Source organism: Antechinus flavipes, chromosome 1 (assembly GCF_016432865.1).
Source record: "Antechinus flavipes isolate AdamAnt ecotype Samford, QLD, Australia chromosome 1, AdamAnt_v2, whole genome shotgun sequence".
In the NCBI taxonomy this organism is placed as follows: domain Eukaryota; kingdom Metazoa; phylum Chordata; class Mammalia; order Dasyuromorphia; family Dasyuridae; genus Antechinus; species Antechinus flavipes.
Window position 1 is genome coordinate 578,682,813 of NC_067398.1, and position 15,111 is coordinate 578,697,923.

Here is a 15,111-nt window from a genome sequence, read left to right on the forward strand (position 1 = left end):
CCCCAAAGAGATCAAAGAAAGGGTAAATAGATTTATTTGTACAAAAATATTTATAGGAGTTCTATTTTATAGTGACAGAGAATTGGAGACTGAGGAGAGACATATTAGTTGGTGATTAGTTAAGCAAAATGTGTATGACCGAGTATTGTTTTGATAAGAAAGGACGAGCAGGAAGCTTTCAGAAAAAGTTGGCAAGACATATGTGAATTATGTAAAACAAAGGGACCAGAATAAAGAGAACATTGTACATATTAACAGTAGTATTGTAATGTTGATTAGCTATGAATAACTTAGCTACTTTGATCACCATAATTCCAAAATTCCAAAGGATCCATGATGAAAAGGGCTGTCCACCTCCAGAGAGAGAATTGATGGGCTCAGAATGTAGATTTAAATAAACTTTTTAAAACTTCCTTTGTTTTTATGTTTTATGTTGTCTATCTTTTTTTTTTTTTTTGAAACATGGCTAATATAGGAATGTTTTGCATGACCTTATGTATATAATCGAAATCAAATTGCTTGACATAGGCAGGGGAGTGTAATGGGAAGGGAGGAAAAGAATTTGGAACTCAAAATTCTAAAACATGATTGCTAAAAAGTTTTTACATGCAATTGGGAACTATAATTTAAAAGTATAAGTACTGATTTTGGGGGAGCGAAGATCATTCTAAGGGTAGAAATAAATTACAATGTATAATTTTTTAATTTCTTTTTCTTCTTTGATTTTTTTGCCTCCCAGGAACCATTGGTTTTGACTACAGTATTATCTCTATTTGTGAAACTTCATAATGTTCGGGTTAGTATTTATTTCACAATTTACCTTTTTAAAATCTTGGATAAAATACATAATTAATTTGTTAATATATTTTTAGGAGAACTTTGTCAATGAGATTACAGCTGAGCACATTTCTATTTGGCCTTCTTCTATTCCCAAGTAAGAAACATCACATTTTTCATACTTATAAAATTATTAGTTGGTAATGGAACTAATAAAATATTGTTTTACCAAAGTCTGGGACAATCTCAAAAGTATCTAAAATAATCATTTATTATTTTCTAGTCAGCTGGATAATTTTCACATTGAGGGACATTGAGTTTTCTCTGAAAAGTTATCATAATACAAATTATGAATAACAAATGAGACTATATTAATACTTAGTGACTAATAATAACCTCCTTCCTCAAAAATCAGTGTTTTCATCATTGTTTATGTCCCCTCTACCAATGAAGATTACAGTAGTTCTGTGTGCCTTAGCAGACCACCTTTCATTAGTTGGTATGGACAACCTTCTTGTAATAAGTCTTACCAAATTTAACTAGTTTGGCCCTTGTATGATAGGTACACAGAATGTCATCAGGCCCATACTTTTGTTTTTCCAGATTGCTAGAAACTCTCCCAGCTTGTGCTTTGTTGGCATAGCCATGGACTGGATACTGGACAGTGTCACTGTCATATCTTGATGAAGTGACAGAATTGAAATTCAGTGAGAAATAAAAGTACTGAGATAAACTATAAAGTACTCATGTAAATGTAAGTTGCCACATAGTTCTAGGAGTCAGGTTCCCATGAATACCACTGTAAATCTCCAACTACTCTGAGGGCTTATTGTAGTAGAGAATGCACATATTAGGTAAATAAAGGCTTGTTCTTTTGCATCTCATTTGAGATAATGAAACTTGCATCATTTAAGTATTCAATACTCATATGCTAGGTATAGCTGCAGGGGGAATACAAAGACAAGCATGTCCTCGATTATCACTTGCAAAACTGATATCATAATCTTATTCATCTTAATTTGATCAAATTGAAACAGGCATTTAGACAAAGCATTTTCATTTACTAGACTCATTTGGATTTTTTTTTTTTGGTGAGGTTTATTAAGTGTTTTATAATATAATTGTTTCTTGAATTAGTATATTTTACCCAGACTTTTAAAGTTTTTAGGTGGAGAAACCACACCTTTTAATTTAGTACAATGTAAGAAGTCTTTTTAAGTGCTTATCTTAGATTTTCACACAGTTATGATTGTGATTCTAGGTCATTATTTCTGTATATATTTTTTCTGATGACTTATCATTTATCTGTATCTATGTATGTTTCATTAATGCTTTTTATTTGGAATAGATTTTTTTCTTTTAAAAAGTAATGTCAGATATCTTATTTTTCTAGCCTTCAATCAGTGGATTTTGAAGCTGTAGCTGTTACTGTGAAAGAGCTAGTTCGATATGCACTAACTATAAACTCCAGCAATCATTCCTGGCTAATTATTCAAGCAGATATTTATTTTGGTAAGTGGTATTTACTTGTAGGTGTTTGTTTTTTAGTTGAAATATTGTCTCTCATTTTATTAATTTATATTTTATTAAAACAAATATGAATTAAACCTAAGTTCTGTGTGTTTTCTATAATTATGATTTTTCCTTCAAAGTAAATGGAAAGAGAGATTAAGACTTAATGATTTATATAATTTTTTCTACTTAGAACTTTTAGTTCAGATGATTTTAATTTGATAGCAGAAGTTATTTCCTTTTTTCTTTAAAAATTGGATCAAGACCTTTTGGAAGAAGAAGATTGAATGGTCTTAGATAATGAATTCAAATAGACTAAATTCAGTGTTACAGTTGCCTAATTATTTATGCCCTCAGAAATTATTAAAATTCTGAATTACTCCTTTTCTTAGCTTTATCTTAGTTGGGACATGCCTAGTATTTTCATTATGTATAGATCTAATAAGATTTTTTATCTTAATTACTTTGGAACTATATTGAGCTGTTTTCCTCCCCATATTTTCCACGGTCCCAATACACATTCAGAACAAATATGTTAAATTTCCCAAGTTGCTCTGGGTGGATGTATATTGGTTACCAAGAAATTTTGCAAAAAATTTCTTAAAATAAACAAAATCCCTAGTGATTAATTGCTTGATAAGAAATATAAACTTGAATTTTGACGGTTCCATTTTCCTCTTAATTAAAGAGCAGCGAAGCTTTTAATTGACTAACCTAGCATATGGTAAAATCAAAATCAATATTAAGGGTTTTTTTCTCAAGGTATTTGTATTAGATTTGTTTTATTCCTACTTTTGCTATTTATGTGATGTTTTAGTATAATGGGCTTGCTAGTTTTGTCAGTTCTAATTACCTTGTGCATAATTATAATTTTTTCCTATTATGTTGTATCTAATTCTGTACTACATAGACTTTGAGGTTATAATTCTTTACATGTTTTCCACTTCAGCCACAAACCAGTATTCAGCAGCTCTTCACTACTACCTTCAAGCCGGAGCTGTGTGTTCTGATTTTTTTAATAAAGCTGTGCCACCAGATGTTTACACAGACCAGGTAACTGTTATCATATTAACAGTTATGTAGCACTTGAAAAATAAAAAGTAGAAAAAGGTTATAAGAAGTAGTGCCTTGTTAATGAAGAGAATTCTTGAGTTGGGGAAGGAAGTAAGCTTTTATAAAGTGCTATGTGCTCGGCATTGGGCTAAGCATTTTACAAATATTATCTCATTTGTTCCTCACAACAACCCTGGGAGACAGATACTTTTCCCCATTTTGGTTCTTTCAACTTTTGAAAAATGAAATTGAGCCTTAAGAAAATATTAGTTACTCTGCTTTTTTGTCAAAGAGAGACCTAGCAGATGTTCAGAGAATTAAAATCTTTCCATCTTTCCATTCCTCCCTACATTACCATTGTAACATGCCTTTGTGCCAGACTTGTGATTTGTTTTCTAAACTACTTAGCATTTTTCTCTCCAGGTTATTGTAGTGTATTGTGATGATATGGTTACCATTTCTGTTTCTATGGCTCTTGACCAGTATGCTATTTACCATATTTCCTCTTACCATTCTGTTCATAAATTACGTCTTGTCCTTCATAATAGTAATAATAATAATTTCTTCTTGGTTCCCTGTTTACGAAATTTTTTGGACAGCAACTAACATTTACATGATGTTGACTGTGTATGCCCAGCACTGTGCTAAGTGCTTTACAATTATTGCCTCATTTGATCCTCAACAAGTAGTTGTTGTTAATATCCCCATTTTAATGAGGAAACTGAGACAAATAGAGGTTAAGTGAATTACAAAATTAGTATATGTTTGCTACTGGATTTATGCTCTGGTATTTCGAACTCCGGACTCAATGTTCTATTCATTGGGGCATCTAGCTTCTAATAGTACATACGTGAGTATGTCTTTTTAATGTACAGTGCTATTCTTTCCTCCCTAAGTTTTTGAATTAAGTTATAGCCTTCCTTAGTGATATTCCAGTTGGCACATCAAAATTCAGGTGTATGTTAAGTATTTTGTTTCCTCACTATTTCTTCTTTTTAAAAAATAGTTTCTTTAAAATAATCATATTACTTCTCTCTGTAGGTCATAAAACGTATGATAAAATGTTGTTCCTCTCTAAATTGCCATACACAGGTCAGTATATTACTATTGTTAAAATCGTATATATTTATTGCATATTAAAATGGAAGATAGTAAGTATCTTGAGTGGGTTTTGCGTTTATCAAAATTACAGTTAGCTTATAGTATTGCTTTTTCTGTGACTAGATAATTTTAGGACTTTGAAGAATTTGAATAAGAATAAAAATTTTTACAGATTAGAAAAAAGATTAACCTTAAAATGTAACCTGAAATTACAGACTGGAATAGATCTGTTTGGTAATTGAACTACCATTTTAATTTACCATTGAGTGTCCTACCTAATTTTCTGCCTGTTGAAATCTTTTCCATTTTTCAAAGCCCAGCTTTTTCTGTGAAACCTTCCCCATTTTTCCTCCCAGCAAAAAGCAATCTATCTCTTGAATTTCTCCTGCTAACTTCCTGAACTGATCTTACCACATTTAAGCTTATAAGTTGTATCTCTTTCTTATCTCTTCTACTAAATTTTAAACTCATAAAAGGCAGGAACAGTTGTTTTGTTTCTTTTTAACCTCACCACCTGACATTGCCTTCTGTTATATATTTTCTGATATTTTGAAATAGAATTGATCTTACCCTATTAAGCATTCTACTTGGGGCATATATTTGCTCATTTCCTTAGTAGTTCTTAATTTCATTGACTTTGGTGTCACTTTAATATTTTGAAATGTTCTCACCAAAATTTGAGAAAAAACTTGCCTTTAATAATAACTTTATATATGTGTATGTAATTTAAAATTTACATACTGTTTTCAGGTTTGCAAACAGCTTTACAAATATTATCTTATTTTATCTTAACAATAATACTTGGAGGTGGGTGCTATAATTATGTCCATGTTAGAGATTAGGAAACTGAGGTAAACAGAATGATTTGACCAAGGTCATACAGCATTAGTGTGTGACATTGCATTTGAACTCATGACTTCCAGACTCCAGCTCCAGTGTTTTATCTCCTTCTGTGGACATTTGGGTTTAAAGGAAAAAAGAGAAAGGGAAAATGAGTGGAGTGTTTTGTTATTTTAGGATAAATTAATTTGACAGAGCTTAGTTAAATGAGATTTTTTTTTTTTAAAGAAAGTATACAGGCTAAATTTAGAGAGAAATCCTTTGGAAAAAAACACAGTTTAAAGGTCACACACAGATTACATATGAGCTAGATTTGGAGTAACAGATTATGATATTTCAATCAACTCACTATCCAGTTACATTGTGGTTATCTAATTTAGTTAAACTTCTTTTTTTCAAGGCCTATTTGAATACTAAGTATTTCCTGAAACAGTATAAACTAACAATAACCTGAGAAATGTAAGAATGATTGAGTGTTACAAATTGTTAATACTGAATGCTGAACTTTAAAAAAAAATTTCATCTCTTTGTAGGTAGCAATTTTATGTCAATTCCTTAGAGAAGTTGACTATAAAACAGCATTTAAGTCACTCCAGGAACAAAATAGGTGGGTATCATTTTAAAAATAAAATGAAGTTGAAATTTGTGAGCTTAATAATTAAAGTCACTTAAATTGCTTATTTTTTCTTTTAGTTATGATGCCATGGATTCCTACTATGATTATATATGGGATGTTACCATTTTGGAATACTTGACATGTATCCTTTTGTCATGTTGTTTAATGAAAATTTATTTTTGTAAGAAAGAAAGCATTTAAAGCCGCTATGTGCTTTCCAAAGAAAAACTAAAAATGAGAATTGAATACAGAATTTCTTTTTGACATTCTTTTTTTTTAATTCCAAATTTTTTCCCTCTCTCACCCCTCTTTTACCATTGGAAAGTCAAGAAATGTGATATTCATTATATATGTCAAATCACGCAAAACTTATTTGAAAATTTCTTAATGCTTTTTCTCTATGGACTTGATTTGATAATGTTTAAGGCTTCTGTTATTCTTAACTAATCTATTTAGATCTACATCATAAAAGAGGAGAAACCGATAAAAGGCAAATTGTGGTAAGCTTGTTTCTTTTGATCAGTGGTATACTTCTCTGTACATAGTATTGAAAGTAAAATATATATTTTAGTTCAAGCATTACCGTTTTATGTGACATAGATTGACAGAATTTGGTTTTTAACATTCATCTTGTAACCAAAAAAATACACATTTTTGTTTCCGTGGGTAATTTTCCTCTTTAAATAAAAACAAAAGCTATTATGTTAGTGTAATTTTATTAGTGTAATTTTATTAGATTTAATTATTTCCATATGTATCATGACCTCCTCAGTGTAAGTAAAAATAGAGCAACAATATAACAATAATCAAAATTAATATAGCACTTTATTTGCAAATCACTTTTTGAAAATATTTTGTTTGAAGCCTAAAAGCACCTCTTTGAAATAGCTATTATCCTCATAGTGATAAAGAAATCAGAGACAAATTCAAACAGTTCTAATTTCATCATTGTACCACATTAAAAAAATACATCAGGGGCAGGTAGGTGACATAGTGGTTAGAATATCAGTCCTGAATTCAGAAGGATCTGAGTTCAAATCGGATCCCAGACACTTAACACTTCCTAGCTTTGTGACCCTGAACAAGTCACTTAACCCCAATTGCCTCAGGGAGAAAAATACACCTGACTTCTCAAAGGGGACAAATAAATAGTATGAGTTTTCATTAATACTGAAGGAAGAGAAATAAACATCATTTCAAGGGAGGCTTGGACACTTTACCCTCTATTGCTTATAGTGTGTATAATCAAACAGACTATCATAGAGGTAGTTACACTTTAACCTTTTTTATACAGGCTAAATTTAGAGAGAAATCCTATGAAGAACCTAGAAAAAATTCTCCAGTGTTTTCAGCATAATTTGATGTTTGTAGACTTCAAGGCAATAATGAGTCCAAAGGATAACGATGGAAACTACATTGGGAATTATGACTAAGATCAAGAGAGACCAAAGGCTTTTAGACTTTCAGAAGCATCCATAGGATGAATTTTATTTCACAAAATATAAAGACATTTAAGACAGTAAATCTGGAGATCCATTTGTGTTTTGTTAAAAATGAAATTATCCTAAGACAAAGATATAGAAGGAATATTCACTGGATTGTCAAGTTTGTGCAGTTTATTGGTAGATTAAAAAAGACCTAAATTACAGAATTAGGAGAAGTATAAAGCTCAGTCAAGTATTAGTAAATGCCAACTGTGTGCCTGGTCCAGTACTAAGTGCTAGGGATAGAAGTATTGGAAATACAAGTACATGATCCCTATAAGCATCAAGTTTTCTTTTTGAATGCAGGGGAGATGGTGTAAATTTTACTTTTTTCAATTATCAAGCATTTTTTTTCTTAAACCATAGGGAGAAAAATTAAAATAACTATTTTGCAAATGGATTCTTAAGCAAAACAAATTCCTACTCTGACCATGTTCAAAAATATGATTCTGAGACTGCATTTCTGTCAGGAGTTAGGTAAAAAATCTTCATCATGGGCTCTCTAGGATCATGGTCAATGATTGTGTTAATCAGAATTTTTTTAAGTCTTTCATAAGTGTTCATTTTTACAGTGCTATGGTTTTTAACACATACTTCTAGAAACTCATTTTATAGAAGTTTTTCCAGATTTCTCTGAAATCATTTTTTATCATTTCTTAAATACAGTAATATCCCATTATATTTACTTATCATAATTTGTTTTCATTCTCCAATTGATAGCTATTTTTTTTTTTTTGCTTTTTTAGCTCTTTGACTCTACAAAAGGATCTGAGTATAAATAGTTTTCTGTTGTAGGAGTTTTTCTTTTTTCTTTGAATATTTTTAGGTATAGATCCAGTAGTGATATTGGATAAATATAGTTTGTTAACTTTGGGCATAGTTAAACATTGCTTTCAAGAGTAGCTGGACCAATTTACAGCTCCACTATCAGTGCAATTACTAGGCCTATTTCTCCTACCTATTTCATTGATCTTTCTTAATTTCCTGTGCTGGATGTTTATTCAGGTTTTTTAATGTTTTGGTTAGCTTTCTGGAGGTCTCAGACCAGCTTTGTTTTCAGCAGAATAATCACCACAAGAATAGCCAGGGATGAAGTCCAAAAGTTTTTATTATCTCCTTCACAGTCTGTCTCCTTGCCTGGGGCCCAGCCAGCTTTCTGGAGGCTCTCCTGAATGGGTCTTGCTTTCATTGGAGGAAATACAATGGGGGAGGAGAGCCCCCAGAGCCTGGTCCAAGATAGAATGTCTGTGGCTGACTTGGTCCTTAGTTTATATACTCTATTACAATTACATCATTACAATATACTGAGTATAAACCAATCATTATATCACTAGGGAACCATTATTGTAAAATTAAATCAATCACACTTAACTAGAGAACTCACATGCTAAACTAGATAACCATTGTCTTATCAATTCCACTGAGTTAACACCTTGTTGTGGGATTACATCAATCATACAGAGTTCCTGCCCTTTATAGGTTTTCACTTACTAAAGGTGTGGTGTCCCTCAGATCTCTTGGCCTGCATCTCTTCTCTCTATATTCTCTTTTCCTTGTTGATCTTATCAATTCCCTTGGAACTGATTATCTCTCTGCTGATAATTCTTAGATTTTCTTCTTCAACCTTAACCTTTCTCCTGACATTCAGCTACCTATTAAACATCTAAAACTAGATGTCCCATAGACATCTTAAACTCAGTATGTTAAAACAGAACTCATCTTTTTTCCTAAACCTTTCTTTCTCCCTAACTTCTCCTATTGCTTTTGATGGTACCACTCTCCTCTCAGTCACTCAGACTTAAAGCCAAAGTGTCATCTGTGGTTTCTCATTCTTCAAGACTTCTGTATCCCTTATTCTCTAATAGCTAATCTATTGTTAAGTCCTATTTTACTTTTGTAACATTAGTCACTTTTTGCCTCTGATACAGCCACAGTTCTGGGGTCAGGTTCTCATGACCACATGCAAAGGAAATTTCAGGAACCTACTGTTTGACCTTCTTACGCAAAGTCTTTTCCTCACTTCTATTTTTCCTCCACTCAGCTGTCAGTTCTATTTTCCTAAAATACAAGTCTAAAAATCACACATATACACACATACCCATTCAATGAACTACACTGGCTCCTTCTTACCTTTAAGATCAAATGTAAAATCCTCTATTTAGCTTTTAAAACTTTTCATGACCTACCCCCTTCCTATTTTTCTAGTCTTTTCACACCTTACTATTCTTTACATACTCTGAGATTCAGTGACACTGGCCTCCTGGCTATTTCTTTGATTCAGCATCCTATTTCCCAACTATTGATACCTTCATTGACTGTCCCTCATTCTGATATGTTCTTTCTCCTTATATTCTTCCAAATCTCAGCTAAAATCTTACCTTCTACAGGAAGCCTTTTAGGTCTTCCTTTATATTTGTGTCTTTCTTCAATGACTGTCCTAAGTTTATTTAATGTGAACATGGTTGTTTCTGTATTTAATATGAATATTGTTGTTTAGATGTCGTCTGATCTGCTTCACAACAGCAAACTTTGGTGGGGAGGGGAATAGTATTTAGCATAATTTTTTGCCCCATAATAAGTGCTTATTAACAAATTATGTAGTCATAACTGTCACTTTCATCTTTTATGATCTTCTCTATTTCTTGTTTGGTAATGACCTCTTCCTCCTTTCTCTTACCAAAAGGATAATTTCTTCCTTGTTAACTCTAAAGAAGCTTACTGATAAGGAAGACAAGTACTAAATAAATATGTACAGCATAAATAAAAGATGAATAAAAAAATGTAAGCCAGTGGTTAAATACATGTAAATTGACAGGAAAGGCACTAGCATTTAGGGAAATCTAGTTAGATCTTATGTAAAATTTAAAGTTTGAGCTGTACCATAAAGGAAAAGAAGAGTTCTGTTAGATATAAGTGAAAGAGTGACTTCTGCACATAGGATGTGACACAGAACCAGAAGATGGAGATTGACAAATAGTTATCCCTTTCATATCAAGGGAGGTCTCTGTAATCTGCAAAATTTGCATAAAATATGTAAGCATATGAAGAGTAGTAAGGTGAGAGAAGAGTAGAAAAGTAGGAAAAGTGCCAGATCATGAAAATCTTTAAAAGCCAAAGGATTTTATATCCCTTCATACCAGAGAAGAAGTCTGTGTTGTTGTTGTTTTTTTTTTTTTTCTTTTTCTTTTATGGGGTATTTCTATCATCTTATTGTAAAATTTGGGTTAAATATTTGATTGCAAGTTCTGTGTCATTTCCTAGCCTTTGCATGTTATCTGCAAGTTGAACAGAACTCCCCTAAAATTTAATATCTTATGCCAATTCGTGATATATCAAAATTTTGATGGAGAAAGTCATTATGTGGAAGGGATAATTGTGGATCAATTTGGTGGGATTTCAGAGTAGGGAAAGGGATTAGTCTAATGAGGCTGAAAAGATAATTTAGGTCAAGTTAATTTAGGGTAAAAGCTGAGCAGAAAGGTTTGTTTTATCCTAAAGGCAATTAAGCCACTGGAGTTGATTGAATAAGGTAGTCCTGTAGTCCAAACTCTACTTAAGGAAATACTATTTTGTCAGCAGTAAGTAAGTTGATAGATTTGAAACAGAAAGAGATGAATTGTCTTTAGAATAATCCAGTGACAATCAGTGAGAGACTGAACTAAGGTGGTAACTTTATGAGTATAAAGAGGAGATGAAAACATAGATGGCAGTTTCAACTGGATATGTTTTCAAAAGTTGTCATTTCTACAATATGGGGTAGCTTTGGCTATCATCATTTCTTAGAAATTTGTTGTTAAGTCATTTCAGTTGTGTCTAACTCTCATGTCTCCATTTGGGGTTTTCTTGACAAAGATTCTGGAGTGGTTTGCCATTTCCTTTTTTACAGATGAGTAAACTGAGGCAAGTAGAGTTAAGTGACTTGCCTATACTCACACAGCTAGTAAGTTTCTGAGGCTAGATTTGAATTCAGGTCTGTCTTTCTTCAGGTCTTGCACTCTATCCACTGCACTACCTAGTTTTCTCAGAAAAGTTTAATGCAACAGTCACTACATTGAATAGATAGTAGCCTATCTTTAGTCATGCAGCCAATGGCTCAATGGATAGCATTGATCTGGAATTAGAAAAACCTAAGACTGAATCCAGCCTCTGATGTTGACTAATCGGAATAAAAGACAGGTTCAAGCCAAGGTGTTACATCAGAGATAGTTTTTTTTTTTCTTCTCTTCGCCAAAAGGTACATTTATTCAGGAAAGGAGGTTACAGGCAAAATGAAGAGGTAAAAAAGGCACCACTCCTGGAATGTGAAATAGATATGAGAGAGCAATAGGGTTATCACATAAAGAGGTTTGGAAGAAGCCATTAAAGGAATGTGCTATGAGGTATAAGTATGCCATTTATTGGAATGTTAAATCCATAGAGTAACTTAGCAAACTAACTAGAGTTAGCTGTAGTAAGGAGAAAGATTCCTTTAAAGGAAGATAGCATGAGGGAGAGAGTACCTCTTAGCAGGCTTACTTCTGAAAAGGACTTAGCAAAAATCATCCCCCCAAACTCATCTTTTATAAGGGAACTATAATGTTGGAGAGTTCTCAGAGGAAGAGGGGAAATAAAGGCAAGAACAAGGATGCATATTGAAATGTTGAGACTGCCTTAAAGATACTGACAAAAGCAGTCTGGGAAAGCCTAGGTTCCCATCATAGGTATCTTAAAGAAGTTAATCAAAGCACTCTGGGCTTCTTTGATTGCTTTAACTATGGTAATAGTTTCCCAAACTAAGTTTCCAGGATGAGTATTTTTGCATTTTTTGAAAAGGGGGGAGGGTAAACTAATTTCAGGATTCACATCATTCCCTATACTTTGATTTGCTAGAAATCTTTCAGAAAGTGAGAGGGGAGGTTTGTCCCTAAACAGGACAAAACAGGAGACGATGCTGAAATTTTTGAGACCAGGTAATATCCAGAAGCTGGGAGTGAAATAAAGTGGCCTGTAGGGAGAGGCCAAAATTTGGTGATACCATAGGGTTGCCAAGCTGGTTACCAGGACACAGTAATGGAGATTAGCACAGGGTCAGTTTTCTCCTTGCTGGGGCCCCCTCAGATACTGGGTAGTATTTTGCTGGAGTCCATTCACCTCCAACAACCAGTTGGAAGATGATCATATCCTTGATCTTCACATCATCCATAATTGTAAAATTACCTCCAAATTCCAAAATTCTGAATTTCAGTTTTCCAGTCATAATCCATTGAATTTTCACATCTCCCTCTGCCTTCCCTAATAAAACCCTATTCTTCTGTAATACTGTAATGTCCAGTTCCTTGACCTCTCATTTCTCTCTTTGACCATTTTCCCTGCATTAGAGACACTAATGACACCTCTTCTTTTCCCATCTTGACCCTTGGTGAACCACCTTCTCCACACCATCCTCTCTTGAATTGCTAGCCCCCTTATATTAGTGATTATGCCCTGCTAAACCCAAACTTTAGATTATTTCCATCAATAGCTAGACAGGGAAAGACTGAAAATATAGAGATAATTGTGGGAGATCTATTGAAGGGAGATAGGAGTGAATGGGGATTGTATGAATAAATAGAGGATTCGCCTGGATAAGGAGTAAGACCAGTTCATGTGAGGCAATTGAAGAAGATAGTGGCAGAACATACCCAAGTGATGACAGAGAAAATAAAGGCCATTTGCCATGATTTCCATCTTCTCCACTTTACCACTTACTTTCAGTTTTTCCCTGTCCTCTAGATCATTATCTCTGCTTACAAATTTGCTCACCTCTCATCCTGAAAACTTGCATATTTGTTCTACTCCCATTACCTATATCATTTTTTCTCTTCTGCCCTTTGTAGGTAAATTCTTCCAACAAAAAAAAAAAAAAAAAAAAAAAAAGGCTGTATTCTGTCGATGCCTCCACTTCTCTTTTCTTTTTTTAACTCCTTATAATCTAACTTCCGGCCTGATTATTCCAATGAAACTGCATTTTCCAAAGTTATCCAAAGTGATTTCTTAGTTGTAGTTGCCAAATCCAGTGGCCTTTTCTCAGTCCTTGTTCTCCTTGACCCTCCCTGCCTTTGACATTAATTGGTCACTTCCTCTTTGATCCTCTCTCCTCTCTAGGGTTTCAGGACACTGCTGCTTCTCCTGTTTCTCTTCCTATCACTTCTTTTAGGCAGCACCTTCTCAATCTTTTGTGCTGGATCCTCTCTAACCATAGGTGTGTGTCCCACAGGGTCTGTCTTGGGCCCTCTTCTCCATTTGTATTATTTCACTTGCTACTCTTATCTGCTCCTATGAATTTAATTAACCATGTCTATATTGATTATTAAATCTACTACCAACTCCCAGTCTTTTCTCCAGTTATTTTTCAGATGTCTCTTAATTTGGTATCCAGTAAGCATTTTAAACTCATCAAATGGCCAAAACTAAACTCATTCTCTTTTCCTCTAAATTGTCCCCTGTTTTGTGTCCCCTGTGTGTTGTTGCTATAGAAGGCAATACCATCTTCCCATTCCTTCAGGCTCAAAAACCTAGGAGTCATCTTGACTTGCTCATTCTCATACCACCTCCTTCCCCCGGATCCAGACTGTTGAGAAAGCCTGCAACATCTCTCAGATATGCTTCCTTCTCTCCCTTGATACTGTCACTACTCAAGTGCAGGTCTTCATCCCTTTATGTATGGATTATCACAACAGACTACTGAAGGATCAACCTGTCTCAAGTCTTTGCCTGTTCCTTTCCATACTCTATTCAGTCACCAAAATGATTTTTTCTAAAATTCAGATCCAACTATGTCATTTCCCCTTGCTCAATAAACCACAGAGGCTTCCCATCACTCCAGAATTACAGACAAAATAGTATTCAGAATCCTTCATGACCTTGCCCCTCTCCTATCTTTCTAATCTTCTTATACCATTCTCCTCCACACACACTACTCTGTCTAGTGATGCTGGCCTTATTTTTCCACAAGCTAGACACACTATCTTTCTGCTCCAGGCATTTTCTCTGGCTGACTTCCATATCTAGAAACCTCTCTTCTCACTTCTGCCTGTTGGTTTCCCTGATTATCTTCAAGTCCTAACTAAAATCTCATCTTTTATAGGAAACAAAAGCCTTATTTCACTTATTCTAGTGTCTCCCTTTGTTAATTATCCTCATTTATCCTGTATATAGCTTGTATATATTATTTGTTGGCTTTCCTGATTAGATGGTAAAGCTCTTTGAGAGCAGTAACTTGTTTTGTGTCCCAAGCCCTTAGCATGATACACATGATATGGGCTACATTAAAGTGTACTGACTTCAGGCCCTAGGACAGATTAATTAGCTATTTTATTTTGGAGAAAATGCTAAGCATAAATTAGCTAATTAGATTTGACCCAAGAATATACACCAACTGCTTTTTAGGATTTTAGAAGTTAATAAAAATAATTATATGCATATACATTTTGGGGTTAGAGACTAGTTCTATAATAAAAATATTACATTACTAGCTCGAGAAGAATTCATTGCTCAATAAAAATAAACTAAAAAAGACTTCCCCCTCCATTATTTTGCTTAGTATACTATAGTGAAAGAATTAAAGGAGATAAATGATCTAGGGAGGAGATGGGATGGAAACCAATGTTATCAGATTTAACTAGAAAATTGTCTTAATATCTCCTATAGTATTTTGCATGTGTCTATTAGATAAAATTGATTTTTTAATCAGAAATTTGCCATGAATTG

The 15,111-nt window shown here is 33.5% G+C and overlaps 1 protein-coding gene across 1 annotated transcript in view; it reads left to right on the forward strand.

Moving 5' to 3' along the window:
- The window catches only part of INTS8 (integrator complex subunit 8), a 65,507-nt gene that overhangs the window by 50,193 nt on the left and 203 nt on the right, over positions 1–15,111 (forward strand). Inside the window, exons 19-26 of the mRNA XM_051970866.1 lie at positions 740–796; positions 873–934; positions 2,171–2,289; positions 3,239–3,342; positions 4,384–4,434; positions 5,817–5,890; positions 5,977–6,041; positions 6,356–6,399. Coding sequence (XP_051826826.1) covers positions 740–796; positions 873–934; positions 2,171–2,289; positions 3,239–3,342; positions 4,384–4,434; positions 5,817–5,890; positions 5,977–6,041; positions 6,356–6,399 — 576 coding nt within the window. The remainder of the gene's footprint in view (positions 1–739; positions 797–872; positions 935–2,170; positions 2,290–3,238; positions 3,343–4,383; positions 4,435–5,816; positions 5,891–5,976; positions 6,042–6,355; positions 6,400–15,111) is intronic.